Consider the following 27,132-nt stretch of genomic DNA (forward strand, 5'->3'; position numbering starts at 1 on the left):
AAAAAGTCACATTTTTAAAAACTTTCTCTTTCTTTAGATATGGACTCAGCAGGACAGGCACTGTATTCTGGAGTGCCTGTCCCAGGTGTTGTTGGAGAAGGAGTATACATTGTTGATTGCAAGACACTTGCGACCCCTTGTTCTGGATTTACTGGAGCGCAATGCCGAGAGGGTTAAGACAAATGGCAGAATCAACCACGATCTCCACGAGCGCCTGTGTGTGGCCCTCAGCAAACTTCTGTCCATTAGCCCTGATGCTAAGGCGTAAGTCTACGTTTTTCACAAGTAATAGCACAATTCCATCCAACGGATGCTACATCATTTCGCAATGAAATGTTATGTTCATGTTATGTTTTTGTAGGGATAAATGCCCCCCTTAAATCCACAGTACACATAATTATAAAGGTATATTTTTACCAAATTGAATTTAAATAGTTTAAATAAAAAACATAAATGAATATGATTACGCTAATATGGTCACCTGCACAGACAGGTCACTTACATAAACTATTAAAAATGTTACTTATACAAATTATTTTTGGCAGTTTTAGTTCACACTGTCAAGAAGATAGTTAAAATCGGTGTAGTTTTCACAACTTTTCAGTGGTGCAAAACTGAGCTATCTATTTTTTTTAACTACTCTCATGTTGTTAAATGGAGTCACTGAGGTATTACAGGTCGCAGGGTATAATGCGCTTTAATGCAGTATAATTAGGCACCACTGCAGATTACACTCCAATAACAAATACATGAATAGCTTTGACATGTCAATCAAAACTTAGCATTCCTTTTGAAGATAGAATTATTTGATGAAAGTCCTGCATTAGATTCCACTGGAATGTAAAATTTAAAGGGATACTTTACTAACATAAATGGAAAATGCACATGCATGTACAATAACTGTTGCACATTAATGCTGTGGGATTTCACACATTGAATAGATGCATACATTCAATCAGATTGTCACAAAATGTGACTGAAATGATTTATGGCACTGGAGCTGAATGAGTGTTTTGGAGAAAGGGGTCATGAGGGTATAGTGACCAAAAATAAAAAAGCAGTACATATTGTATTGCAAATGAAAATCTTTTCTCATTGACTTACCTGGATAAATAAAAATCAACATAATAACACAGTTTTATGCTAATCTTTATAAGGTTTGCTGCAAGGTACTTCAGTGATTCCCCTCCAGTGTTTCAGAGACTCTTCTTTACCAGCGAAGAGGCATCGACTGTTCAATACGGTGCAAGGCGAATGAAACTGCGTGATCTAATGGCTGCAACTCTTCGTTTCCTCAAGAGTGATTGTGCCAAGTTTGAAAAGCTATGGGACTGGAGTCCATGTGTTTCCCAGTTACTCATGAGCGATGTCCTTGTTCGAGGGTAAGTTCTGTCGTCCTCTTTTTATCACTTGTAGTTAAAAGCAGGGCCAACTGTTGTCGTGACCCAGTGAATCATAATGGGATGACTGTGGTTTGGGCGTTAGATGGTTGAAATCATGTTCTGGACTAAAACAGATATTGGAACTGGTTGTTAGATGTGGATACATTAGCGATATGAAGTACCTTAGTCAAACGGAGGTGCATGCTTTCGTGTGAGTGTCTGCACGTGTGCAGAGGGCTGCCACAAAAAGATTTTGCTAGTCAACTAATAACCAACAGTAGTCACGATTAGTCAACTAATTGAATCATATGTAAATCGCGGCATATCGCACCAGCAAGAAGCTGCTCTTATGACCATCGATAGTTTACAGATTGAATTCTTTAAGGTATGTACAAATGAATAATAAAGACAAGAAATATGATAGCACATTCAAGGTGTATTAAACTTTGCAGATTATACCACCATTCCTGCCATGTTTATAAATGATGAGAGCAACTGGAATTGAAGGCGATACTGTGGACTTAAAATTTTTACCTGTAAAAGTTGTTTCTTTTTAAAATGGAAAAAGCTATGCACTCAGATGAGTTTCACTAATACTATGAAACTATCTATAAATGCTAAAAGAAAAACTTGTAAACATTTTTCACTCTTCTTGGGTACCAATCCTTTGATCAATGTAGAAGGTAGTGTAATCATATGAGTAAAATTAGGGAAATGTACTGTGTATGCATAATGTGATCTACAAATTCAAAATGTGGTATGTACATGGGGAGGGACTCTTCAAAGATTAGGAGGAACATATTTCTTTAGCACTGTTAATCCACAGGTTGTGCGTTCGATCCCTTGCCATTGTTACCATGTCGAAGTATCCTTGGGCAAGATACTGAACCCCCAGTTGCTCCTGATGCTGCGTCATCAGTAGGTAGATGAGATACAGTGTGAAGCGCTTCAAGTACCAAAAAGATATACAAGTGACAGTCCATTTACCATTTAGTGACGTCCCCATGAAATGAGATCTAAAAGGCCTCGTCTCATCATTCCCCCCAAATACTGTATATCTACATCTGACCGAATCGCTCCACTGTTGAAAGGCCCCGACACGCTGCACCACATTCACATGTATGTAAACACGATGTTGTGTGTGACGCCATCTCGTCTTCTGTGCATACGGGTCACTTTCGGGACGCACACACACACACACACACACACACAAAGGTCGTGTTTATAATGTAATATGAATGCTTACACACACAAAAAAAGGATGAAAAAAAAAAAGGCATATATGAGCCATTCTACCAAATTGGTTGAAATTGCTGTCCCACAATGAAAATCACATTTTAAAAAACAATGAAGTGTTCAGACCTTGCATATTTAGTAACATCTTGTTATGATCTATTTTACCACAAGGCATTAATTGAGATACTATTAAACCGAATGTATAAAAAGTCAATCTTTTATATGACACTTCCTATTGGGGGGTGGCTGTCCCATCCTCTAACTCCTAAATTTCAATTCATGAACTAAAAATGTAGAAGATTTTTGCCAATTTAAAAAATACTTTACTTTAATAGAACATTTTGGTTGCTTTTAAATGTATGGTAATAGATTGACATTGATTTTGTAGATTTTTTTTCAAATTAGAAGTTTTTATGTAAAAAAACCTGTCCCAACTTTTCCTGTCACTACCGAAACGCAAAGAGTATTTGTCTGTAGGCAGGGCTTGGTTTTAGCCACATCCCCAGAAATTTCACCAGTAAGAGACATTACCTTCATGTTCATCACTGGGCACATGGCGAGTAATTAGTTGGCAGCATTATTAAGTTATGTGCCCTCCAAAGTCTGAAAATCAGCATGTGGTTCTAAGGACCGTTACTACCAAACACCTAATTTCGGTAATAAAATGAGCACTTTTTAATGCTTTTGTCCTGTTTTCTATCTATGTACACAATCTTAAAACTGTCTGTGGTAGCCACGTTGTGCCTAGACTTGTTGAGTATTGTCAACAACTATCATAAAACGTCACGACCGAAACGGTCATTACCTAAACGTTTCGGTAGTAACATAATGGTTTCGGTAGTGACAATATGATGTTTTTTTTAAATAAAGTAAGTTCTAAATAATAAAATACAAAGATACATATGTCATACATAGATCCTTCTGTTTTTAACAATATTATATTCCATATTTTATCAAAATTTGAAGGGAAAAATAAACCCGAACCGGTCACTACCGAAACATACAGATAGGTTTCGGTAGTGACATACTGGTTTCGGTAGTGACAATATGATGTAATAAAGTAAGTTTTAAATAATATAATACATTGATACATATGTCATACAGAGATCTTTCTGATTTTAACAATATTTTATTTAATATTTTATCTTAATTTGAAGGGAAAAACACCAAAATGCCAAAAAGCCTAGCAGAGACAGAGTACAGGCAAAGGGTTACAATGACCCAGTGAAATCCAAAGAATATTTAATAAAGGAATGCGAGAGAAATAAGAGATGGACGGAAGAGGGAAAGCTGAAGTCTACCAATGAATTATCCAGCAGAGAGCAAAGGAAAGTCAGAAGAGCATGGAGCAAAAGACAATACCACCGGATGTCTCTCAAAAAACCGAGACAGAAGGAACATACATACAGGGAAATGTATGTTACAAAAATGTTTGTCATTCTAATTAAATTTTCATTTGGAAGGTGAAACCACATTTTTTCAATGATGAAGAGCCCTGTGATGGACAGGTGACCGGTCCAGCGTGTAGGTCTACCCTGCTTTTGCCCTAAGATAGCTGCGATCAACTCCAACCCCCTGCGACCCGGAGTACCGCAAAAAGCAGTAGAAAATGGAAAAAAAAATTCATTAGTTATAATACACGTTAAAAGATAAAATGTAGCAAAACTAGTTAAGTGATTACAATGCTACCCTCACACAAAGTATTAGTGCAACAGCAGCAACAATATGGTCACTACTGAAATGTTGCAGTCACGACCGGAAAAACTGATGTTTTAACAAAAATAAAAAGTATTGAATAATTAACCAACAATTTTTGATAATGATTGTTTAAGGGTATGTTTGTTTTAATTAATGATGACTTTTGAAGTCAATATAATCAACTTTCTTCATTTTACAATGAAAAATAGCATATAAATTTTGATTTATTTCGGACAACTAGAGCTGTAACAAAGCACTTTACAAACAATTCAATAAATAAAAAAAACAATAAAAGGTAATAATACACGTATTAGTAAACATAGATATAAATAATAGGAAATAAAAATATAAATAAATAAATCCAATAAATTAACATAAAACACTACGGTATATACAATTGACACCGGAAAACAGCCGAAAATTTCAGGTCTGATCAAAAGCCAGAGAAACCGGGTTTTAAAAAATGGAGATTGGTCAGATGTTGATTCTCGTCATAGTCGCAATGCGTCTCCTCGTGCCACGGAGGATGGGGCCCTACGCACAGTGTGTGTTCTGCGTTTAGTGCGGGTCGGCCCTGCATACGCTTAAGGCGAAGTAACATTCAGCTTACTACTTATCAAGTATTACCAATGCAGCAGCCAGGGGCGGAGCCATGGCTGGGCCTCGGTGTGCACAGGCACACACATATTGACAGACTCCCCACCCAGTGAGATTCATGAAAAAAAAATACTGTACTTTTAACATTTTTAATTATTATTGAATTATATTTTAATTTTTGTTTCATTGTCTTTTTTATTTTATTGAATATTAAGAATGGCATTAATTTTGTTTGTCAAAGGAAGATCTGAACTTCATATTATTTCTCATTTTATTTAATTACGATGTGTCGGAATAGGAGGATTGTGCTCAGTGAGAGAAATATTCAGGCCCACAATAATTTTTCCAGACCCACCCATTAGCCACGTTCTGACTTCGCCCCTAACCACAGCTGCTGTGTGATGGCGCTGTGTGTAAAGCACAGTATAAGAGGGAGCTGGAATTGCCCCAATGCGTCCCCGCACGCAAAATGGGGTGCTCCACAGAGGATGGGGCTCTGCGCACAGTTTTTGTTCTGCGTTTAAGGCAGATATAGCCCTTCATATTCTTAAAGGGTATATCTCACTGAGCAGCGAAGGCTTGCGAGGGCTCAAACATTGGAATCGCCAACTTTTTGGACAAAAAGCATATGGTCACCTCTGTCATGAGCGACTATTTAGCGATGCTTAACAAAATTTCATCATTACTTGTAGGTTGGTTAAGGGCTGCCCTCATCTTCATATTTCTCTTTCAGCATCTGCTTTACCACCTCTTGTTTTGCTATAACTGTCCTTGAACTCGTCCAAACCTCGGCCGGGACCTCGCCATGATCCTCCACAACATTCTCAAAACCGAGGGGTCTTTGTCTTCTTTGTCGAATCAAAAAGAAAGTTGATGACACACCTTACGACGGCTTACTAAGTTTATCGAGGGGGTTACCACTGTTAGCCAACAATGGATCCGCACAGAGATTTTGAATGTGTTCAAAATTTTTGTTGCAACAAGAAAAATGGTTTGCGATAAAGAAAACTATATGCGAAGTTGCGAACACATATGCGTATGTTTTACAAGGCCTGAAGAGACTCAAAATGTGCCCCCCTTGCAAGCCTTGAGGCGAATACCTTGCTACTTGTCAGGTATTAGAAATGCAGCAGGTGCTGTGTGATGGCGATGTAAAGCACAATATAAGAGGGAGCTGGAACTGTGGTCCAACAGAAGCTTTGTTGTCACTCACCGATAAATACGTGTACTGTGTATGTAACAAAAAATTTGGTTTCAGACATTTTAAAGCATTTGATGCGAGATTTGTTTCTCCATGGGTAAAAGGAAAAAAAATCACCTTAGAAGTGTCAGATCAGTTAACTACTGGGGTGTACATATCCCTGTTCTTAACTTGCCCTCAATGTTGTTGCACCTCAATAACAGAATGCATGATGCTGAATAGCATCTCTCAAACAACTACTGTCGTTTTAATTTTTTTTGTCTGCATCAGGGTTCCAACCAGAAACCTTTGGTTTCAAACGTTTCAAGTCCTTACCATTGAGCTACTGCTACCCTATCTTGAGGTGCTTTTTTTCCCACCTAACAAATGACACTTTATTCTTATTGTCTTGAACAGGTACACTGCTCATTGTTTAGCATTGGTTACTCATATGACTGATAATCAGAAAAACATCTTTTTGAGTAAGCTTCTGACAAGGGATGAGATTCTGCAGATGAAAATCAGGTATGTTTCCTTAAAGTTTGTCGTAGTACCACCAAATGTGTATTTATCTAAAAGTATGCTACAGCTTGTAATTTTTATGAGATTCACAGTCAAGACAATTTTAATTTGATATACTCTTGCTGTGTATTTGTCTGTTTCTTTGTTCAGAGCTTTTGAAGAAGCTCACCAGACGACGTTAGAAAAAGCTCTAGTGTTAGCCAATCAAGGATCAGCCTGGCGCAAGGAAAAGAAGTCTACCCAGGGCCAGTTAATATCAGAGGACTTGTCTCAGAATGTTGTGGCAATCTGTGGTATTGTGCTGTCTGCAAGATTTCCAAAACAGGAGGTTGAACAAGTAAAAACCTTTCATTTGTCACATAAGGTAATATTTTCCATTAGTAGTCTTATTTTGACTGTTTTTTGCAGGTAAATGAAAGGAACATGGTGCTGGTTGACTCAACCTGCCTAAATCTGAAAAGATTGGCACTGGCTGTGGCTTCCCAGAATCCGGTGCTCCTTGAGGGCCCTATTGGATGTGGTAAAACTGCTCTGGTGGAGTTTATGGCTGCTGTTACTGGTCACACAGAATCTACAAAGATTCTGAAGGTCCAACTTGGAGATCAAACAGACAGTAAGGTAAGACATTGATCAGAAATAAGAATGTTTGAAAATGAGAATGAGAAGAATTCATAGAAACATTCAATGGAAATTTTGAATGGGCCTGCTACGTGTTGCAAGTCCGAAACCCACATTTGTGAAGATATTGCAAGAGGGCCTTTCCCTGAAGAACTACTTTTGCCTCAACAAAATTGAAAGTCTTTCAGTAGACCAATTTTGAAAGGCTTCTATCCGTTGGTAAATGCCAGAGGTTTGCAACTAGTGGTCTGAAGCCCATAATTGTCCCGCTACCGATTACTCTAATATGTATCGTATATCAGACAGGTTTTATTTTAGGTCATTAATTACTTAAAATAATACATATCTGATATTGCTCAATGCTTTTTTGTGCTGGGTTTGTAGCATAAAATTAGCAAACACATGAACCATAGGCATGACATTTATACTAATAAAATGTCAACATCAAACATAATGCATATCAATGCGTAGGGTGCTTTTTAGAGATGTATGGTATTTTCATCTATTGATCCATTTTCTACCGCTTATCTCTGGTTGATTGCGGGTGAATCAGCTTTTACAGGGAAGCCCAGACTTCCCTCTCGCCAGCTACTTATTCAAACTCTTCTGGGGGGATCCGAAGGCATTCCCAGGCCAGCCGTCGTCCCTAGGTTTCTCTGCCGGTGGAACATGCCCGGAAACGTGTCCAGGAGGCATCCTAATCAGATACCCGAGCGGCATCTTCTGGCTCCTTTAAACCTGGAGGAGCAGTGGCTTGACTGCGTGTCACTCCCGGATGACCAAGCGTCTCACCCTATCTTGAAAGGAGAGCCCGGACACCCTGCGCAGGAACTCATTTCAGCCGCTTGTATTCGGGATCTCGTTCATTCGGTCATGACCGAAAGCTTGTGACCATTAGGTGCGCATAGGAATATAGATCGACCAGTAAATCCAGAGCTTCACCTTTCAGCTCTGCTTCTTCTTCACCACGTCAGACCGATACAGAGTCCGCAGTGGACGGTGCACTGATCCACCTGTTGATCTCCCGCTCCATCCTGCCCTCATTCGTGAACTAGAGTTAAGATACTTCAACCGCTCCACTTGTATGTTATCCTTGACCCGGGGAGGGAACTCCACCCTTTTCAGACTGTGTACCATGGTGTCAGATTTGGAGGTGCTGATTTTCATCCCAACCGATTCACATTCTGCTGCAAACCGATGCAGTGGCATCGCGGTGGGTGAACTGGGTGGATGAACTCCCATGCACCCTCAAGGACTCTATCAAGGGTGTTGAGCTGGTCCACTGTTCCACGTCCGTGAAAAAAAATACACATTGCTCCTCCAAAATTTGAGATTCCAGTTCCCAACAGACCCTCCTCTCGATCTCCCTAAATTTAAACTTTACCAGGGAAACTCAGGAGTGTGATCCCTCTGTTGTTGGAACACACACTATGCCCCCCCCCTTCTTAAAAAGAGGGACCACCACCCCGATCTTCCAATCCAGTTGCACTGTCCCAGATTTCCACATGATGTTGTAGAGGCGTGTCAACCAGGAAAGCCCCACAACATTTTGAACTTTTAGGAACTCCAGGCAGATCTCATCCACCTACCGAGAAGCTTTTTAACCACCTCTGTGACTACGGCCCCAGAGATAGGAGAGGCCACCTCTTCAAAGTATTGTCTCAACAGACTCAGAATGTCCCGAGTTGAGGTCAGCAGTAACTCATTTCCATTATACACGTTAATGGTGCACTGATTCCCTGCTCCTGAGACACTGGATGCTGTACCAGAATTTCCTCGAAGCCACCTAGAAGTATTTTTCCATGGCCTAGCTAAACTCCTCCCATACCTTAGTTTTTGCCTTAGCAACCACCAAAACTACGTTCCGCTCGGCCAGCCGCAGTCGCACAGGCCAAAAAGGCCCGATAGGACTCCTAGATCGGCTGATTCCAATACCAATCACATGGATTAGCTGCATATTTTCAAATTGTAGTGCTGCTCATTTATGATTTTAATAATTGATTAATTTTTCAATTATTTTTTTTGATTTACGGTAATTGATGACTCAGATTGGGAAAAAAAAAAACATATATCCATCCATTTATCCATCCAAAAACACATAAAAAATTATATCCAAATTTCACACTATTTATTAACAAACAAGTCATTCTTTCAAATTGAAAAAAAAACATTTTGATTGAGTTACTGGTTTGGTCTCTAATGTGCAGTATTAAGTTAAACACTGCATCTATGGTTTGGTTAGATACGGTGCTTGCACTGCAAGCTGGCCCATAATAATTATAAGCAATACTCATCACCATCAAGCATTATACAGCAGGGGTATCAAGCTTATTTTTTACGCGGGCCACATTGTATTTGTGGTTTCCATTGACTGTGAACTCACATAGAGCAAATTTATGATCTCCTGATACAATATTATCACGTATACACATCAACAAATTAATGGATAACTAGTTTTGAAATCAGAAGCCAGTAAAATGTGTTAAATTATTTTTCAATTTATTCTAAATTGGTAGATTAATAATCAAACAAATTGTATTTGGCAAAAATAAAATGGGCCACATAAAATGTGGCGGGCCAAATCTGGCTCCTTGGCCTCGACTTTCACACCTGTGCTATACAGTATCTACTGCTTAGAAGAAGTTAAATACGAAAGTTAGATGCAATGCTTGCTGCGCAAGCAGGTCCATGATAATAAATACTTAAGTCTCTCATTTTAATTTGTTTTCCCAGCTACTGCTTGGGATGTACCGTTGCACTGATATACCGGGCAAGTTCATATGGCAACCAGGAACCCTGACACAGGCTGTCACTAAAGGACTGTGGATTTTGTTGGAAGACATTGATCATGCACCACTAGATGTGGTAAGTTAAAAATCCTGAAACAGTTTTTATTATAACAAGTCTATTTTAACATGTATTTCGTAAAAGTACATGCTCACATTTTTGTCAATATTTATACGTTTTATAAGGACATCAGTGAAGAAATGACTATTTGTTACGAGAAGTAGTCGGTGCATAAATAACAGTGTAAATCTACTGTCACCTTTAAATAACTCAAAACTTAGCCATAACTGTCTAAACTGTAAGCAGCAACAATGATTACAGAGCATTTTGTACTTGACAAAAATAGTGTTTAAGATTATCGTTCAACAAGGCAGGGATGAATGTGAATGAGGCTATGATGATAGTTTGGAGTCGCTGAGATTTAGTAGTTGAATAAATACTATGTTTTAAAATAAATGAAGAATCATTTCAATCTGGATTTTAATGTCAATCAAAATAATTGGGTTAATTTTCTATAATAGTCCAGCCCTATCGTGAATTCTCCTCTTACTCCTCTGAAACATGTGACTCTTTCCTTAACACAGGCATCTACTGTCTTTGAACCAGGGGTGCCCACACTTTTTCAGCATGCGAGCTACTTGTAGAACGACCAAGTCCAAATGATCGACCTACTTTATTTATTTCGTTATTTATCACCTGATCATTTTTATACGATGTAAGACGAAGCTGAACTTCATTCTTGGATTTTTTTTTTTTTTTATGAGCTTTTTTTTTGTTTTTCTTTGTTGTTGGATTTTGCGATGTCATAATTCCTATCTGTCCGATAATTCTTGTGCATTCCTAATATTTTGTTACGAGTGATTTATGCGACTTTCTTAAGCATACTTTTTGATATGTGGCGATCATGAAGTTGGCGTCAGTCCACTAAGTAGTGCACTGGAAGTGGTGTGAATTGGCTTCAAATTAGAGGGCGAACAGTCAGGAAATCCTGTGTTAGCTGCCTAAATGTTGCTGACTTAACAGCGTTTGATTAATCTGCCTGCTCCATGTTATGAACACTTGCCTATTGGTCCCTTTTTGTCCTTTTGCCCATTTTAACTATTTATGATCTAATACTTGCTCTGCTCATTTGCTCAAATAAGCATTGATTGGGATCTTGTAAGCACTTTCAGTTGTAATTTGGACTTTTGATCAAATACAACATGAATATCAGTGTTGGGGGAATGATAAGCATTTTAGATTTTAGATACATTAATAAGGGTAAAATTATACATCTTTATTAAAACATTGTGAATTAAAGTGGTCTGATCTGAGCCATGAAACTCCAGGCCTGAAATTAAGACCCACTCTGGCCCCCCTCAGACTCACACTTGCTCACGCACAAACGCTCACACTTACTAATTCTCTCACACACACTCATATAGCATACAGCATTATGTTGAAATGTGGTGTTACAGTAAAGCAAATTAAAAAAATAGTGTTGCTCTTTGAAATTTAAAGTGTGATACTTTTTGAAATTTTGTCCCAGTTCATCGGCAAACTCAAAACTGCTTAATTTATAGGAGAGCACTGACAATTGCATTACATTACTGAGGCCAACTTGACAAGAGTGTGCGAGAATTTGTTGCTATTGCTGTTTGTTTTCTCTTATCCTTTTCTGCAAAAGACATTTTTTCTGAAATATTATTTTTTTGTTTTTAAAGATATCTGTGCTCCTTCCATTGATGGAGAACAAAACATTAATGATTCCAGGACGGGAAGACAGTATTGATTTATCGCCTGGATTTCAGTTCTTTGCAACAAGAAGGTATGGACGTCATAAAACTAATCTAAATGTTCACTCCGATTACATACAATACAAATTTTATTTATTCATGTCACAACAGCTACAGCTGTAACAAAGCACTTTACACACAACAACAAAATGGCCATAATACAAGTGAAATCAATAAATTAACACAAAACACTATATACAGTAGACACTGGTAAACAGACGAGAATTTGTCAGTCTCCGGTTGGATCAAAAGTCAGAGAATAGAAACCTGTATTCAATGGACAGACAGGGTGCTTGCCTAACATCCAATGGAAGGTCATTCCAAAGGGAAGGACGAGCAACAGAAAAGGCTTGATCCCCTCTGCAATGCAATGCGTCCATCCAAAGCACTGCAATGCTCGCGTGCACCTACTGCACGCGCGCTTGCATTGTATGCATGCATAACTCAAGGCGTGCAAGGAAAGCGTGCAAAAATTCGTGGGAAACGCGCGTTGACGCGTAGCTTTGCACACACACACACCCCCCCCCACACACACACACACACCCACACACCCCCCCACACACACACACACACACACACACACCTACACCTCCTCTGGCAATGTAAGCAGTTTTTATGGATTTTTTTTTTACATGCAGCCATAGTGACTTCAATGAAGAGCCCTTACTTGGACCAGGAAAATCATTAATTAGCCTCTGGCGCCACCTGGTGGTTTAGAGGCGTAAACTCACAAATTTATTTTTCCCCATGTAATTCAGACGCCTGTGAAGGGATTTGTTCAGTTATCGCGGGAAATGCATTACAAAACATCAGGTTTACAGTGTATTGAAAATTGGTGTTTATAATGGTAGTCAATGTGCCAAAAAATTTGCACATTTGCGTGAATATAGGGCAAAAAATGTGTACTCCCAAATGCAGTTGTGTAGAGATTACAGCTTGGTGCCATTTTGAACCTTGATGTATTTTAACATCCCGTGTGAAATTTCAGCTCCGTAGAGTGTTTTTTTCTATGCTTTTTTTTAATGTTAACACAAGGAAGACATCAAAGAGCCCAAAAAATTGACAAATACACCATGAGGGTTAAGTTTTCGAATTACCTTATTTGCATCATGAATAGTTTGTACATTGGCATTTTTCAGACTAGATGCCAAGCAACAAGAGTCAAACATTACATCAGGTCTCGTCTGTTTTGCAACCCACAAAATCTCTCCTATTTTAGATCTAAGTTGCTCTCTTTCTTTTTCATTTTGATGAGAATCCCTCTGTACAGCACGCGCTGATTGCATGTGAATGGGCTGCAAGTTTTCAATATAGCCATACTGATGCATCTGTACCACATCGTTAACAGAAACAATATCCATTCCAACATAACGAAAATTGTCATGTTCCTCCCTTCCCACGTGAAACGCTAACTTCAGTCAAGGAATCACATCAGCAGAAAAGTTTGATGAACCTGTCCAAAGAAAATCATTTACATGGCATGCAGGTGTACTTACACCTGTAACTTTGCCCTTGTCATCTAACCAATAGAAGACTGCAGGATCTAATTTTGACACTGCACCACCTGTGCCCTGCATTGTTTCTTTGACTCTCTTATATCAATATAGTGATGCATCAGCAAGACCATATACATATTTTTTCAGTTTCCATACAATCCCATTTTTACCAGTTTCTGATGGTGGACAGACATAAATGTCCCTTGATAACTCCATGCCTTGCAAAAAGGTTGATTTTATGTCCATGGAGTGGACTTTCCACTGATTTTGACATCACTGTTAGCAGTAACCTGAATGATTCAGACGCACACGTTGGTGAATCCTTCTGTAGCTCTTGATTATTTAACTCCTCACAGCCTCTGGCTACAAGTCTGGCTTTAGTTACTATACCATTGTCAGTTTCTTTGAGGCTACAAAGTCATCGATAGATACACTCTTTTGGCCTGTATCTTCAACTTCCTCAAAATGTCATTCTTGTACCAACTTTTTATCTCGTCCTGTTAGCTGCATCAAACGATATGTCTTTAGTTATGAGTACATCGGCACCCATGACTTCTGATTCAATATTGAGACCATCAATGCTTGACATATCAACTGCTTCCTTTTGGCCATCACTACCATCAGCTTGAATGTGTTGCAGATTATACCAATTTTTGTATTGGCCTGTGACTTTGCCTGCTCTGCCAAGCACTTTAGCTCCTACTGGCACACTTTCATTTCTTTTCATAAAGGTTACACTCTGTCTCGGTTTTAACTTGATATTGGCAGTAAGGACAGGGTTATCATAGGCATCGTGCTCAATGTCAATTTGTGCCGCTGTTGAATGTACTGCTTGTTCTAGATCAGTTTCTCTATCTTCATCTTGTTCATTGTCATTGCCTGAATGTTTTGCACTGACGCTCTGTTTACATTTGTTTTTATCATGTGTAGTTTCCCATTTCGTGCAATCTTTTCATTACTAGTTTCACTACAAACATCTTTTACAGTTTGTTTGTCCTGTTCATGTGTGTGTGTCTTCTTGAGCCTTAAATGATGTACTCTAAGAAGAATCCTTCCATGTCTGACAAACACCACAACTCCATCCTGACCAATAACGACCCCATGTCCCTTTCACTCTGCACTGTCTGCTCGTTTGTCGTATACTTTATCACCTGTCTCGTATTTTTCATCTGTTGGCCTGAGCTGCTTACGCAGTGCTCTCTTTAACCGCTCCGAACTGTCAGACTCAATGAAAGCTGTTCTAGATGCATGCAAAGCTGATATATGTAACCCCACCTTAGCGCTTATTATCGTATCTTCCAGTGCAGGTGAATTATCAACTAGTACAGAAGGTAGGTTAGGATTTTGACCAAATACGAGTTGATGTGGGCTATAACCATGAACACTGTGCATGCAAATTTTTGCCATAAGGGCCCAGTTTAGGGCAGTCTGCCAGTCACATGCATTGTACCATTTCACCTTGAGAATGATGTCTCTAAGCACCCGATTGTGTCTCTCCAGCAGTCCGTTGCCCCAGGGACTGTATCCCGCTGTTGTCTTTCTTTCTGTTGAAATTCTCCGCCATGTCCCTGAATTCCTCGTTGTTGAATTCGCCACCATTGTCGCTGAAGATATGCTCTGGAGGTCCATGGAGACTTATCCATGTGTGAATGAAGGAGTTCACTATCTCAGAGGACCTCTTAGTTTTCACTATACTTCCCGCACTGAAGCGTGTGAACTGGTCGATGACATGACGGTACCACACATTCTGCTCCAGCTCGTGCAGGTCCCCTGCCACGGTCTCATTATATTCTGAAGATAGCGGCAGACCAACCGCTGGCTTTGGTTGCGTTTTTGCCATATCGCTGGCATATGTCACGGTCATGTACTATCAAATGCAAGATAGTGAGGCAGTCCTTGTCTTTGTTTCCTGAACTTTGAATAAGCTTGTGCAGTCTGTCTGCTAATGCATTGCCAAATTGTTTGTGAAGCTTGAGCAGGACTTTGTGCATCTCATCTGGAGGCATATTTTCAGTCACCAAAAGGATCTCTTCTTCCGTTGATGCTGTCAGTAAATCCTTCACTTGATTCCTTGTGTCGTTTTTATCTCATATCCACACAGTAGTGTCCTGAACTGGTGAAATCTAGGGGTATTGTTTGCTTAAACAATACTGCTTTGTCATTTTCCATGTCCAGAATAGCTCCAGCCCTCTTTAGGGATGTTTTGCTCAACAACAAGGGAATGTTAGATTTGACAACTTATGTGTCAATGTTACATCTTGTTTGTCCTATTTTAGCCGGCAGTCACATTTTTTTGTCAGAATAATTTCCATCACCAAAACGAAAAGGCAGACAACTGGGGTGCTCTGTTTTCATCAGCTTGTTGACTTGCTCTTGACTGAGTTCATTGACAGCTCTCCAGCCACTTCTCACCACATACTGTGCGAGTGCATGCAGTGTCTATAATGGCTGCTTCCAGAGAATCAGTCAGAAGAATTTCAGAGTCAGACATGGGATCCTGTATCCACAAAGTTATGTTAACTTCATTCACATTTTCATCAAGTATTTTTACTTGCTCAGTCTTCTTGTGGTCGCAGTCCTTAGCCCATTAGAAAGTACTTTGAGACATCGCACATCTCGAACGCTTGCCAAATGTATCCAAAGGATTGGTACCTGGTAACCCTGTTCTCAATTGACCACTTTTGAACGCCGTGTTTCTTTTGCCTTTTAATTCTTGTTGATCCGTGAGGAATGCTGAATCCTAACTCAGCTGAATAGTGTTTGACGAACTTGTCACTTTCGTTCCAAAAATCCGTTTTAGTGCGGACTTCATTGAAGAGTAATTCAACTCCGTGCATGCCGTGAGTGCAAGCTGTCTGTTTTCCTCGAGACAGGCTGTCTCTTAACGCTTAAATGCTAATACGGCATCCGGTAGCATTATGTCATATTTTTTCATCCGGTTGTAAAGCTGTTCAAAGTCAATGATGTAATCTTCCATTGAAATGGAGATGTCTTTCGTTATTCGATCAAAATGTGAATAGGCCTCGTATGTACGATCCTTTTCCTGTAGAAAAACACCGTCCAGTTTCGCTAACAAAGTCTCCATACCATCATATTTATCCAAATCGTCAGTTGTAATCTCCATGGCGATTTCACGAGCTCTTCCTTCCAGGCCCAAAGCCAAAGCAAGTGCTTGCTTTTTCTTGTGGAGTTCAGTAATTCGCCTCCAAACTTTGATTTCATTTTTGCGGCATTCATACGGTCTGGTTTCGTCCACCTTGGCGCTACTTTGTAGTTAGAAGCCATCCTCTGCTACCAAAGTTGACTTCCACTCAATAAACACAACGTTTATTAAGTTGTCAATACTTTTTATTCTCCAAACTGTGCAACCACCTATTTGTCTTCCACCATGACCAACAAGGAATAGTCCCCCACACTGCACATGCCCAGACCTCTCTCAGTTTGACAGTAGGGGGAGCTGTAATACAGTGAAATAATGCAATACTGTATAGTATTCCAAACAGAAACACAATGTTGCAGTATTCCAGTTGCACCCAGTGCTTGTTTTTACTTTCATTATAATCTCAGTTAGTGTTTGATTGTGTCGTTCTAACATCCAATATTCAAAGGACTGTAGGCAGCTGTTGTCTTAACTTCCATGTTAAAATTCTCAGCCATGTCTCTCACTTCTTCATTATTGAACTCCCCACCATTGTCACTGAACAGTTTTTTAGGGGGGCCGTGCACACTGATCCAATCATGAATAAAATGTTTCACGATCTCAGAAGACTTCTTGGTATTAAGAACACTCCCTGCACTAAACCGAGTGAACTGGTCAATAATATGTAGCTCCTGGCTACATATCCTGGCTCAAGCTTGTGCAAATCGACGACAATTGTTTCATTATACGTTGACGCAAGTGTTAAGCCAACAGCAGGTTTTGGTTTAACATTACAATATTTTTAACACACTTTACATTGACTTACTATCCTTTGTAGCAGGTTGACACATCCAGTGTCCTTGTTGCCAGAACTAGAATTGCCAGAATTGTTTGTGAAGTTTCTCTAAAGCTCTCATCTTCTCGCCAGTTTCCATTTCATCTGTTATTGTCAGAATTTCTTGCTCAGTAGCCGAAATGTGCTCCCCGTTGGCTTTGTATTTATCATCACTGTCCACGATGCCTACACAATAATGTCCAGAGCCAGTAAAATCCAGTTCATCAGGATGGTTGAACATTACTGCACTGTCACGCTCCATATCCAAAACTGTTCCAGCTCTTTTGAGTGATGCCTTACTCAAAAGCAGGGGGGGGTGTCAACAGGTACAACTTCAGTTTGTATATTACACTTTGTGTGCCCAATTTTAGCAGGAATCTTCACACTTTTCACAGAGTAGACCCCTTTTCCATCTCCAAACTTAAATGGTCTGTGACTTTGTTTTTCTGTCTCTCTCATAGTGTTTGCACTTTTCTTTCCCATTACTGAGCTGTAGTGTTCAAGCCACTGTTGTCCACACACTGCTCTAGTGCAAGCAGTGTCTATTATAGCTGAGCCAAAACATTCTGTCATGAAAATTTCTGCATCTGTAGGTGATTCCTTGGTGAATGATCCTCAGTTATTTTGACATTCTCACTTTTGTGTGGGCAGTCTTTAGCCCAGTGAAACATGCTTTGGCACACTGCACATTTTGATCGCCATCCATACTTGTCAAGAGGATTTGTACAGTTCTGTGTAGTTTTCTGTCTTTTGCCAGCCTTTGCCTCTTTGTCGTTGCTCCTCCGTAGCATACACCGTTTCCTGGCTGATTCCATCCGTCGCAACACTCGCGTTTGCTCCAAATATCCTCTTCAGCGCCGACTTCATATTAGCAAATGTTAAGTCACTGAACGCTGTTAAAGCCAGCTGTCTGTCTGACATATCCAAGCACGCTGTATCCAGTAGCTTGAAATCTAAAACGGCATCAGGTAGCTCCATGTTGTATTTCTGCATTCGTGAATATCGCTGTTCAAACTCAATAATATAGTCCGCCATGGACCCATTTGCGTCTTTCATAATCCAGTCAAAATTGGAGTAAGCCTCGTTTATTCTGTCCTTTTCTTCTTTGAGGAATAACCCATCAAGTTTGGCGAATAAAGTATTCATTCCCGTGTCTTGATTTAAGTTGTCTACTGGAATTTCCATCGCTGTCTCGCGCGCCCCACCTGACAGCGCCAAAGCCACGCGAGGGCTTGCTTTTTCTTCTCCAAGTTCGTGACTCTTGTCCAAATTCCGACCTCATTTTGCCAGCTTTCGTAGGGTTTTCCTTCTTCAAAAGATGGCGGAACTCTGTAGTTGCTAACCATCCTTTGCTACCAATGTTAGACTTTTTTATTAGATTTTTGTTAGATTTTAATGACTTATAAATGTTAGACTGAATAATAACTCCACTTGTACTTTGACTCTAGGCCTTTTTATTCAGCAACCGCTATCTCTATATGCATTACAAGTGAACTCCTTCCCACAGTCTCCCCTCTATGAGCCTCATCAACACAGCACTGCCCCCTAGCAGTGTGGCATGTAAAGGCTATTATTTAAAATAAAACAAAATAAACAAATAGAAAAATCTTAAATTGAACTCTAAAATGCACTGGGATCCAGTGAAGGGAGGCCAGAATTGGTATTATGTGCTCCATCTTTCGAGCAGCCGCATTTTGTACCAACTGGAGATGTTTGAGAGAGTGCTGGCTTAGTCCAATACAAAGTGCATTACAGTAATCTAGCCGAGACGTAACAAAGGCATGGATGACTGTTTCTAAGTGCTGATGAGAAAGGAGGGGCTTTACCTTAGCCAGCTGTCTAAGAGAAAGAAGCTGGACCTTACAACAGCACTGATTTGCTGGTCCAATTTAAGATCACTGTCCATTTTGAAACCCAAGTTTGAGATTGTTGGCTTTTGATATGAAGCCAGGGGGCCCAGGTCAACAGGGTGGGATGTACAAGAGCCACTGGGAACGAACACCATAACTTCTCTTTTCTTTTCGTTGAAATTTTTGAAATTTAGTGACATCCAGGCTTTGATGTCCTCTAGACAGGACAAAAGTGGTCTTAAGGAGAAGGCGTCTTTTTTGCTCTGCGGAACATAGATTTGACAGTCGTCCGCATAGCAGTGAAAGGAAATACCATGTTTCCTAAGGATGGAACCCAGGGGCAGCAAATACAAAGAGAACAGCAAGGGCCCTAAAATAGAACCCTGTGGAAGATCATACGATAGAGGGGCAGAGCGGGACTCAGAGGAACCTAGGCTAACAGAAAAAGTCCTGCCAACCAAATAGAATCTAAACCACTCTAGCGCGCTTCCACTAATGCCTAATTGGTGTTGCAAATGAGTCGAAAGAATACTGTGGTCTACCATATCGAATGCTGCAGTCAAATCCAACAAAACAAGACATACATAGTCTCCAGTGTCATTTAGGAGGATGTCATTAAAAACAAATAACAGGGCTGACTCTGCTATGCGCCTTCTTGAAGCCTGACTGGAAAACCTCATTGACATTATGTTCATCCGAGAAATATTTTAACTGAGTGCACCACTTTTTCCAGAATTTTAGAAATAAAAGGCAGCTTGGAAACGGGTCTAAAATTTGGCAGCACACCTTGATCAAGGCAAGGGCGGAGCCAAAATGTGGCTAATGGGTGGGCTGGAAAAATCAGGGTGGGCCTGAATATTTCTCACTTCACACAATCGTCCTGTCCCGACACATCGTATATTAAAATAAGATGAACTGAATAATATGAAGTTCAGATCTTCCTCAGAAAACTACAATTGTGCCATTCTTAATCAATAAAATAAAATAAAATAAAATACAAAAAATGTATATTTTGTCATGAGTCTAACTGGGTGGGCAGCCTGTCAATCTGGGTGGGCCTGTGCACACCCAGGCCCACCCATGGCTCCGCCCCTGGATCAAGGCCAGGTTTCTTAAGCAGGGGTTGCACTACAGCATGTTTAAAATGTTGGGGGTATTTACACTATTTAGAGACGTTTTTTAATACAACGAGGGGGAAAAAGGTAACAAGATGGCGAACAGTGCGCCGGTGTGTTCGGCGACCCTCTTGACAATTCGGCTCATTTTACTGTTTTTGCTGATTGGTGCTTCATTCACAAACTCTCTGCTAGTGTGTGATCAGCAATCTTTGGACTTGAGGTGCGGAGTTGGAGGTTCGGGTGCGTTTGAGAATGGCTAGGAGAGGATGTTGCCTGTTGATATTGTGGCGGACCTTTTCCGCGTCCATGCGCTCCCATCACTGCGGAAGCGGCGCTGCGGCAAACGTGGTGACCAGCTGACGAGGCTGAAAAGAGAGCTGGTGCACGCTTCGTCGCCTGCTCGCTCCTGGACGCACAGATGTACTCCGCTGTGGTTCGCTTGGGACCCCATTGGCTCCTGCTTGAAAAACCCTTCGTCGGCTGCGCCGAGGAGATTCGGCTGTGCTGACGCCCATGCGTTCTCGGACACGGCGATGAGAAATGCTTAGATTAATTGTTGGGTTAAAAAACTGATACATGCAGTAGGGGTGTCAGTAGACACTATAAATTCGGCCCATAGTATAGATTTGGACGAACTGCAGCAATGCTTGCTGATTACATCATTGTGTCTGCCTTTGTGTGAAAATGGCTTTATTACGCACATCTGACCACAGAGCTGCAATGGACACGTCAGTCACCCATCCTTCCTGCTTGCTTTGCTGCTCTGAAACTGCTTTTAGGAATGCTCGGCGCTACGCTATCTTGCACTTGACCAGCTCGCTACAAACTGTGGCTGGACACATAATATGGTCCTTCCACTTTGCAGAGCCGCTCCTCTAAATTATTCAGCCATACCTCCACGGCAGCTAACAACCAACACTTGTGATAAGTATTATTACAATAAAGAGGTACGCGGAGTAATTAACAGGAACAAGGAAGAATAATGCTAACTTCTAAGCTCTTCTAAATTTCATTGTGAAACACCATAAGTGCTTAGGTGATACAGCACACTTTTTACAGAAGTTACCGATTGTGAACAGCAGTCTAGGAGAGTCATAATAAAAAAGTGTCTAAAGAGAAAATAATACAACAGCTACACAGTAACAACACCAAGGTTATTGTATTTAACAAAAAGCAATGCAATAATTTAAAGTAAAATTGAGAAAAAATATTTTCATTAATTAAAAGAAAAACCGAAAGTGCTTTCATAACAATAACTGAAACTACTACTAATGTATTTATAATGCTCTTGAGATGGAAATAAAATGAAAATGTTCTTTGTTTTCATCTGTCAATTAATATTATACATTTCAGGGTTCAAGCAGAAGTCAACCCAAAAATGTTCTTTCCAAGATTATGTTCTATGCAGGCCCACTAGTTGAAACATGGCATTCTTATTACCGTATTTTCTGGAATATAAGCCGCACCCACTCTATTTAAAAATTATAATAATAATGACAAAAACATATCTATAGTTTGTCAGTTAACGTCCACCACTTCCGCATACCACCCAATTCATAACCTAGTGCATAGCACCCTCACTTGTTGAACTCCTCCACCTGCAGTCTCATCCTGTTAATGGCAATTGTATTGTCTTGTATTGTAATTGCAGTTAGACCGCCCCCTAGCGGTGGAAGAAAAACCCACAGAATAGCCGCATGTTTATATAAGCCGCATGGTTCAAAACCTAGGAAAATGTAGCGGCTTATAGTTCGGAAAATACAGTAATATTATGTTTGTGGAATGTGAGTTATGCAGTAAAATCCACCCATTTTTGTCACCCTCGGGGACATTTGGGGACTTTCTGTTGACTAAAAATGACATCACAGTTGCTCAGGGCTCAGGTAACGACCAATCATGGCTCACCTGTTTTCTGAAGCTGAGCCATGATTGGTTGTTACGTGTACATTTTACTGCTTAACTCATATTCCACAAACGCAACACTAATCAGAATTCCATTTTTAGACTAGTGAAGGCCCATAGAACATATTGAAAAGCTAATTTTTGGGTTGACTTCCACTTTAATTTTAACATTTGTGGGTCACCCTCAAGTCCCAATGCACATATATGACATCCTGCTGTGAAAATGGTGTTTTGAATTACATTTTGACAGTAGTAGTAATAAAGGAGAATTGTCAAGTTTTATTGTGTACAACGTGCAGCTAGGCGGCACGGTGGTCGACTGGTTAGCACGTCCGCCTCACAGTTCAGAGGTCGTGGGTTCGATCCCGGCTCCGGCCTCCCTGTGTGGAGTTTGCATGTTCTCCCCGTGCCTGCGTGGGTTTTCTCCGGGCACTCCGGTTTCCTCCCACATTCCAAAAACATGCATGGTAAGTTGATTGGATACTCTAAATTGCCCCTAGGTGTGATTGTGAGTGCGGATGTTTGTCTCTGTGTGCCCTGCGATTGGCTGGCAACCAGTTCAGGGTGTCCCCCGCCTACTGCCCAAAGACAGCTGGGATAGGCTCCAGCACGCCCCGCGACCCTTGTGAGGAGAAGCGGTACAGATAATGGATGGATGGATGGACAACGTGCAGCTGTAGTTAAGGTTTTTCTATTTTGCAGAATGAATTACAGTGGTGGCAGCTGGCACAAACCACCAAACTCCAATGCAACTTTGCTGGATAAGTACTGGACCAAGCTGCAGATTGGTAATATGGCAAGGAAAGAATTGAAGACGGTAAATTTTGAGATTAAATATGGGAGATTAAATATGGGGGATTAAGATAAGAATGCCTTTATTGATCCCACAGTGGGGAAATTTTCATAAAAACTTAAAACTTGATTATCAGAGTTTTAAATTAATAGGATGGAATGTGTAGCGATAACAGGGGTCAATCGAAAGCATGTACGTAGTATTTTTATTTGTTCAGATTAATTTATTTACACGATCATCTTCAATCAGAAGAAACACAGGCAATACCGATTTTTTGGGGTTATCCAGGGAAAGAGCCAATGGAAAAGTCGTAGGATGAAGCTAGAGTTTACCAAGCCGATGCCTTTTTTTTCCTTCATATTTCAACAAAGAAAGTAACAAACACACAGCATTCATCGTCTCACAGTAGAATTAAGTCATAAAGACAAACAAAAAAAAATATATTTTTTGGGGTTAAGCCATTAAGGGGAAATCAACCCAACCATAATTTTTTCAAGAATATGTTCTATGCAAGCCCACTAGTTGAAACAAGGCATTCTGATAAATACTGCGTTTGTGGAATAAAACTTAATCCACTCGTTTTTAGCCATCTCTCGGGGCAGCCATTTTGTCACTTCTGTCGACTGAAAATGACATCACAACTACCCAGGGCTCAGGTAACGACCAATCTCGGCTCAGCTTTAGAAAACAGGCGAGCTGTGATTGGCCGTTTCCTGAGCCCTGGGTTGTAGTGATGTCATCTTCAGTCGACAGAAATGACAAAATGGCCGCCCCCAGCGATGGCTGCAAACAGTTGAATTTTCCTATATTCCATAAACAATATTAATCAGAATGCACTGTTTCAACTAGTGGGCCTGCATAGAACATATTCTTGAAAAAAAATATCTCAGGGTTTATTTCTGCTTTAAGTAAGATAAAACAATACTTCTGCAATAGCAACAAGACTTAGCATTGTATTGTTGTTTACTCCAGCTTCACTCTGTGTTGTAGGAATGACCTGCATTTTATTGTATCCGTTCTGTTTTTAGGTGGTTATTAACAAGTTCCCAACGCTGACAATGGTGGCAGATCGTCTGTTGGACATCTACTGCCATCTTAGTGGTGAAAGACATTCAGACGTGTCGTGTTCTCAAAGCCCCAATGAAAACCAGCAGTACAAGTCTGAGGAGATCTCCACTCAGCTGGAGAGTAGAGCACTTTCCTTGAGGTGCGGTTCAGCCCACTATTCATTATTATTCTATTCACTATTCAAGTCCTACTTAAAACGGAAGTCAACCCACACATATTTTTTTCAAGAATATGTTCCCAGCTGGCCCACTAGTTGAAACACGGCATTCTGATTGATTTTGAGTTTGTGGAATATAAATTTAGCACCAAAATGCACTCGTTTTTAGCCATTTTGTCTTCTGTCGCCTGAAAATGACATCACAACTGCTCACAACGACCAATCAGGGCTGACATGTTTTCTTAATCTGAGCCCTGATTGGTCGTTGTGAGCAACACGGCAGCCAATCGGAGTGAAGGCTCTCTCTATCAATATCTGTGTTCTGTTTATCTATCTCTGCAACGATGGCTGCCCGCCTGAAAGGTACACATTTTCCTTCCTTCTTCCAAGCGCTCGTCAGCCCCCGTAGTCTTTCAAAATGTCTTGCACAGCTTGGAAACTTGTTGCGCTGTTGACGTTTTGTGGAGGTGGGCTGGGGTCGGATGGAGGGGACAAACGTGTCCCATATATTATGCTATTGCTGTGGATTTCTTTATGGCAATTTGTGTCTTCTTCATTCCCTAGAGATTTGCTGAAATGGTGTGAGAGGATCAACGTCAACTTTAACAGCACTTCTTCAACCACTGCCCATCATGTTTTTCAAGAGGCAAGGGATTTTTGTCACAATTTAATTTTATCATTGTATAGTTTAGCAGTTTAATGTATAGTATAGCAGTTTAAGGTATCATTCATTTACAGAAAGTTTAAATGTTTTTTAATGCTTAGACTGCTAAGTCCACTTTCCCAAACATGCTTTAAATGGAACATACATATAAAAACAGTAAGCTTTATTTGCTTGTGATTTAGCTTCCATGTATGGTTTAGCTACTATGTATGAAATCAATGTCTTTTAATTTATTTTATCAGGCACTTGACTGCTTCACAGCAATGATGTCTCACCCTGAAAGCCAATTAAGGATGGCTGAAATAATTGGAAGCAAGCTCAATATCTCCAAAGAAAAGGTATTTACAATACAATACAATACAGTGGTACCTCTACCTAAATTAATTGGCCACATCCGGCCCGCGAGAAGATTTTATACGGCCCCTGGGATGATATTGCTTTATTATTAGATCCGGCCCGCAGCAAGCCGGTGCGGGGAGCAGATGACGTCACGCTTTAGAATATATAGTTGCGTCTTTCAAGATCACAGACATAGTTTAATTATCACATTTTTATTTGTCCAACCGGCTACTGTGGGCCGCAGCTGACGCCAATTTTCCCTTGATAAGTCACTGAACTTGGGAGCCCGAATGTACCGCCCTCTACATGGCCAGATCTATCCATATATGGTCAGTGCAAAATCAGTCCATGAAAACGAATGAGCCATGCTGGCCAATGCTTTGTGAAAGATGAATTATGACGACAATGCTTTTTAGTGGGGTGGAAACAAGGAAGGGAATTTTGTTTGGTGGCCTAAGTTGGTATCGTACAAAAAATATCAACAAACACGACCGGCAGGACAGAAGGAAAAACAAGGTGCTCGGACTTAAACTCAGATGATTATACAATTGCGATGGTGCGACCCATCGGGACTTAATTGCTGCTCCATCGTTATGGATGGCAGGCGCAGGTGTGCGTTCTGACAGAGGGACACAACTTGGGAATTCAAATGTTGCTGCACTGAAAAATGTAGCCTATTCAATTTACGTAATAGTGTACATTGGTTGCGCATATGGTTGAAATGTGATAATCTTGTGTATATTACAGTAAAATCTACAAAAAAAATAGAGAAAAAAGTGCTGGCTGCGTCGTTGGTGGCCGGGATGTTTTAGCTCAGCAATCAGCGCAATTTGGTTCCCAGCCAGTGACTTGCGCCTGAGTGCGGCTTCGAACCCAAGCGCGACCCAGCAAGTGTAGCCGCGCTGCAGGTGGACTGCGCAGCAACATCATCAGCTAACTGAAAAAAAATCAATTGGATTTATTTAATTTGGACATGTACATCGGTTGCACGTGACAAACTTGTGTAAAACGAACATATTGCAACGTCTTCCAAAGACACGACACCAGAGCTAGCTTGATTATCTCCCTTTTTATTATTCCAACACGGCTACTGTGGTAACTGTGGGCCGTAGCCGACGCCAACTACAGTACAAAAACAGAACACTGTCATAAGAACACACGGATCTCTCTTCCTTCTCGCGTTCTGCTAACTCCTCCCTCACTCGCACACATCTCCCATCCAGCGAGTCACGCAATGCATTCAGGAACCTCGGGAACAACCCAACTCTGTCAGCAAAAACAGCTTTAAACATCTTTAAAATAAAGATGAAAAGAAACATTTTCAATAAGACCCTTTGTTCCTGTTAAATATCATATATTCATTCATGGAAACACATTTTTTTCATGCTCCTAGGTGCAGCACTTCTGCCAGATGTATCAGCCTGCCATCTCGTTGACTGAGCGTGAGGCCTTGGTGGGTAGAGTGAGTCTAGTTCGAAAGGAGGCTGAAACAGTGCAGCTGAGTATGTAAGTGGGACATTTACACACCGATGCCTTTTACTGCCTCTGTCCACGCATATGCAACAAGGAATTATACAATTCACCACCGATCTCAGATGCCAATTACTCCTGTCACAAAAGTGTGCTTTTTCCTGTAAAGTTTATGTACAGGTTATAACATTCTCCTGTTTTTTTCACAATATTATCACAATATTTGTGTATTCAAAATGTATACTAAAATCACAAAGAGCTGACATATAAACACAAAATTGAAATGGATATTTTCTTTTTGAATGCAGATCCAATTACCGGTACTTATTTTTAGCACAAAAGTGTCATCATTCTACGTGCCCAAAAAATGTCAAAAGCCCATAAACAGCTGACCTTAAAGTGCATGTGACACATTATTATTAATTTTGCTTCAGCAGTTATTTGCTCTATGTACTGTATACTTTCTCTCTTGGATTATGGTGGCTATGAGTGGATGAGTGGTTTGT

General features: G+C 40.4%; 1 protein-coding gene across 5 annotated transcripts in view; it reads left to right on the plus strand.

The window, feature by feature from the left end:
* mdn1 (midasin AAA ATPase 1) overlaps window positions 1–27,132 on the plus strand; it is a 219,081-nt gene that overhangs the window by 1,024 nt on the left and 190,925 nt on the right. For 4 of the 5 annotated variants that reach the window (XM_086018242.1, XM_086018239.1, XM_086018240.1 and 1 more), the window contains exons 2-13: window positions 38–264; window positions 1,158–1,382; window positions 6,511–6,618; window positions 6,766–6,952; window positions 7,024–7,233; window positions 9,967–10,098; window positions 11,724–11,827; window positions 22,838–22,952; window positions 23,957–24,135; window positions 24,718–24,799; window positions 25,060–25,155; window positions 26,550–26,662. In XM_086018242.1, the coding sequence (XP_085874368.1) occupies window positions 1,255–1,382; window positions 6,511–6,618; window positions 6,766–6,952; window positions 7,024–7,233; window positions 9,967–10,098; window positions 11,724–11,827; window positions 22,838–22,952; window positions 23,957–24,135; window positions 24,718–24,799; window positions 25,060–25,155; window positions 26,550–26,662 (1,454 nt within the window). In that variant the 5' untranslated portion in view covers window positions 38–264; window positions 1,158–1,254. The remainder of the gene's footprint in view (window positions 1–37; window positions 265–1,157; window positions 1,383–6,510; window positions 6,619–6,765; window positions 6,953–7,023; window positions 7,234–9,966; window positions 10,099–11,723; window positions 11,828–22,837; window positions 22,953–23,956; window positions 24,136–24,717; window positions 24,800–25,059; window positions 25,156–26,549; window positions 26,663–27,132) is intronic. The other variant, XM_086018241.1, reaches the window with a different exon arrangement.

The sequence above is a fragment of the Filicampus tigris genome, chromosome 20 (assembly GCF_054856515.1).
Source record: "Filicampus tigris isolate MCC_2025a chromosome 20, RoL_Ftig_1.0, whole genome shotgun sequence".
Taxonomy (NCBI): Eukaryota; Metazoa; Chordata; class Actinopteri; order Syngnathiformes; family Syngnathidae; genus Filicampus; species Filicampus tigris.